This window comes from Coenobita brevimanus, chromosome 18, assembly GCF_032717465.1.
Source record: "Coenobita brevimanus isolate Jiangsu-jjx chromosome 18, ASM3271746v2, whole genome shotgun sequence".
NCBI classification, from domain to species: domain Eukaryota; kingdom Metazoa; phylum Arthropoda; class Malacostraca; order Decapoda; family Coenobitidae; genus Coenobita; species Coenobita brevimanus.
Window position 1 is genome coordinate 23,415,811 of NC_136971.1, and position 3,211 is coordinate 23,419,021.

Sequence of the window (3,211 nt, forward strand, 5' to 3'; positions counted from 1 at the left end):
GTGACAGAATATTGGAGGTGGTAAAGGAAGAACCAGATGTACAATCAGAGTGTGAGGTGAGTGACAGAATATTGGAGGTGGTAAAGGAAGAACCAGATGTACAATCAGAGTGTGAGGTGAGTGACAAATTATTGGAGGTGGTAAAGGAAGAACCATATGTACAGTTAGAGTGTGAGGTGAGTGACAAAATATTGGAGATGGTAAAGGAAGAGCCAGATGTACAGTCAGAGTGTGAGGTGGGTGACAATATAATGGAAGTGGTAAAGGAAGAACTAGACCTATGTTTAGAAAGTGAGGTGGATGACAAATTAATAGAAGTGGTAAAGGAAGAACCAGATTTAAAGTTAGAATGTGATGTAGGTGACAAAATGTTCCTGATTGACGATGAGATTGTCCTGGACACAGTGTCCTCAGTTGAAGTTAAGCACTTCAGATGTTTTGTGTGTGGTAAAGCATTTCCTTTTAAAGAAAGTCTTATCCAACATGCAGTTGTTCATTCAAGAGTGAAGAATTTTAAATGTGATGAATGTGGTAAACGATTTTCACAGTCTGGTCTCACTCAGCACCTATTAATTCATTCAGGAGTGAAGAATTTCAAGTGTGATGAATGTGGTAAACGATTTAAAAAGAAGTCTCGTCTCACTGAACACCTGTTAATTCATTCAGGAGTGAAGAATTTCAAGTGTGATGAATGTGGTAAACGATATGCACAGAAGGCTGGTCTCACGCAGCACCTGTTAATTCATTCAGGAGTGAAGAATTTCAAGTGTGATGAATGTGGTAAACAATTTACACGGAAGACAAATCTCACCAAACACCTATTAACTCATTCACGAGTGAAGAATTTCAAATGTGATGAATGTGGTAAACTATTTGCAAAGAAGAATGGTCTCATTCAGCACCTGTTAAGTCATTCAGGAGTGAAGAATTTCAAGTGTGATGAATGTGGTAAACTATTTGCAAAGAAGAGTGGTCTCACTGAACACCAGTTAAGTCATTCAGGAGTGAAGAATTTCAAGTGTGATGAATGCGGTAAACTATTTGCAAGGAAGAATGTTCTCACTCAGCACCTGTTAATTCACTCAGGAGTGAAGAATTTCAAGTGTGATGAATGTGGTAAACAATTTGCACAGAAGGTTTGTCTCATCAGGCACCTGTTAATTCATTCAGGGGTGAAGAATTTCAAGTGTGATGAATGTGGTAAACTATTTGCACAGAAGGTTGGTCTTACCAGGCACCTGTTACTTCATTCAGGAGTGAAGAATTTCAAGTGTGATGCATGTGGTAAAGTATTTGCAAAGAAGAATGTTCTCACTCAGCACCTGTTAATTCACTCAGGAGTGAAAAATTTCAAGTGTGATGAATGTGGTAAACTATTTGCACAGAAGAATTGTCTCACCAGGCACCTATTAATTCATTCAGGAGTGAAGAATTTCGAGTGTGATGAATGTGGTAAACTATTTGCACAGAAGGTTTGTCTTACCAGACACCTGTTACTTCATTCAGGAGTGAAGAATTTCAAGTGTGATGAATGTGGTAAGCAGTTTGTTCAGAAAAGCAATCTCATTAGACACCTATCAAATCATTGTGGAGGGAAGAGTTTCTAGTGTGCTTAATGTAAACAGTTTACTCAGTTGATGTCATGTGACACTGTTTAATTCATTAAGGAGTGAAGAAATTCAAGTGTGATGAATTGGGTGAATGGGTTAAAGTCCTCTCCAGTATCAGTTCAGGAGTGAAAAATATTGAAATGTGATGACTGGAAAACTGTGTAGAAAAAATTCGTATTCACTTGGCACCTGACAGTTCATTCAGGTGTGACAAAAATTACATAGTTATGATAAATGGTAACCATAGGGGTATTTGCCTTCTTAGTGTGACTGGTAAAATATATGGTAGAATACTCATTGATAGGGTTAGGCATATGACAGAGGAGCTAGTGGGAGAAGAACAAGGGGGATTTAGGAAGGGAAAAGGGTGTGTAGATCAGATATTTGTTCTAAGATGTTTAGTGGAGAAGTATCTAGAGAAGGGAAGGAAAGTGTATGCTGCCTTCATGGACTTGGAGAAAGCTTATGACAGAATAGATAGGCAAGGTATGTGGAAGGTATTAAGAATATATGGAGTGGAGGGGAAATTGTTGAGTGCTGTGAAGAGTATGTACGAGGGAGCTAGGGCTACGGTGCGAGTGGATGGTGAGCTGAGTGAGTTCTTTGATCTCAATGTGGGACTGAAACAGGGGTGTGTGATGTCTCCATGGCTGTTTAATATATATATGGATGGGGTTGTAAAGGAGGTGCAAGGTAGGGCAGTGGATGTGGGGGTGGCCCTAATGAATGAGGGTGAGATTTGGAAGCTTCCGGTGTTGCTGTTTGCTGATGATACAGTATTGTTGAGTGAAGATGAATGGGAGTTGCAAGGTTTGGTGAATGAATTTGGGACAGTGTGTAGGAGGAGGAAGCTGAAAGTTAATGTAAACAAAAGTAAAGTTATGGTGTTTGAGAGGAATGAAGTCACAGAGTGTGCAGTGAGGTTGGATGGTGAGGATATGAAGAATGTGAGTGCATTCAAGTACTTGGGTAGTGTGATGAGTAAGGATGGAACTTTGGGGGATGAAGTACGTGAAAGGGTACAGCAGGGAAGGAAGGTTTTTGGTAGACTGAAAGCAGTGATGAGAAATAGGGACGTGAGTATGGAAGTTAAGAAGTCACTGCATGATGGTATTGTGATCCCTACCCTGACGTATGGAAGCGAGGCGTGGACCTTGCAAGAGGGGAACAAGTCAAGAGTGAGAGCAGTGGAAATGAGTTACTTGAGAGGAGCATGTTGAGTGACGTGGAGGGACAGGTTGACGAATGAAGAAGTGAAGGAACGTTGTGGGGTAGATGTGGATGTGGTTGAAAAGATTAGGAAAAATACACTGAGGTGGTTTGGACATGTGGAGAGAATGGAGGATGAAAGACTGACTAAGAGGGTGTATGTAGGTGAGGTGGAGAGAGGGAGAGGGAGGGGTAGACCGAGGATGAGGTGGAGGGATGGAGTTGAGAGGTATATGAGGGAGGGGGGGGTGAGTTGGGGGGAGGGGAGTCAAATGGTGGGTGACAGAGTGACTTGGAGGCGTTTTGTCTGCGGCCACCCTTTGCGGGATTAGGGTGTCGGGCTATAGATAGATAGATAGATAGATGATAAATGTGGCAGAGCTTGTAGAAGA

At 41.5% G+C, this 3,211-nt stretch overlaps 1 protein-coding gene across 1 annotated transcript; it reads left to right on the top strand.

The window, feature by feature from the left end:
• The first annotated feature begins 251 nt into the window (after positions 1-251).
• On the top strand, positions 252-1,607 carry LOC145391431 (uncharacterized). Its single transcript, XM_080266043.1, has one exon. It carries the CDS (start codon positions 252-254, stop codon positions 1,605-1,607), a length of 1,356 nt encoding a protein of 451 aa, XP_080122169.1.
• Positions 1,608-3,211: the final 1,604 nt, after the last annotated feature.

What these genes read in the sequence shown, in the direction of transcription:
- LOC145391431 (XM_080266043.1), top strand. Translation starts at nt 252, where the DNA reads ATGGAAGTGGTAAAGGAAGAACTAGACCTATGTTTAGAAAGTGAGGTG.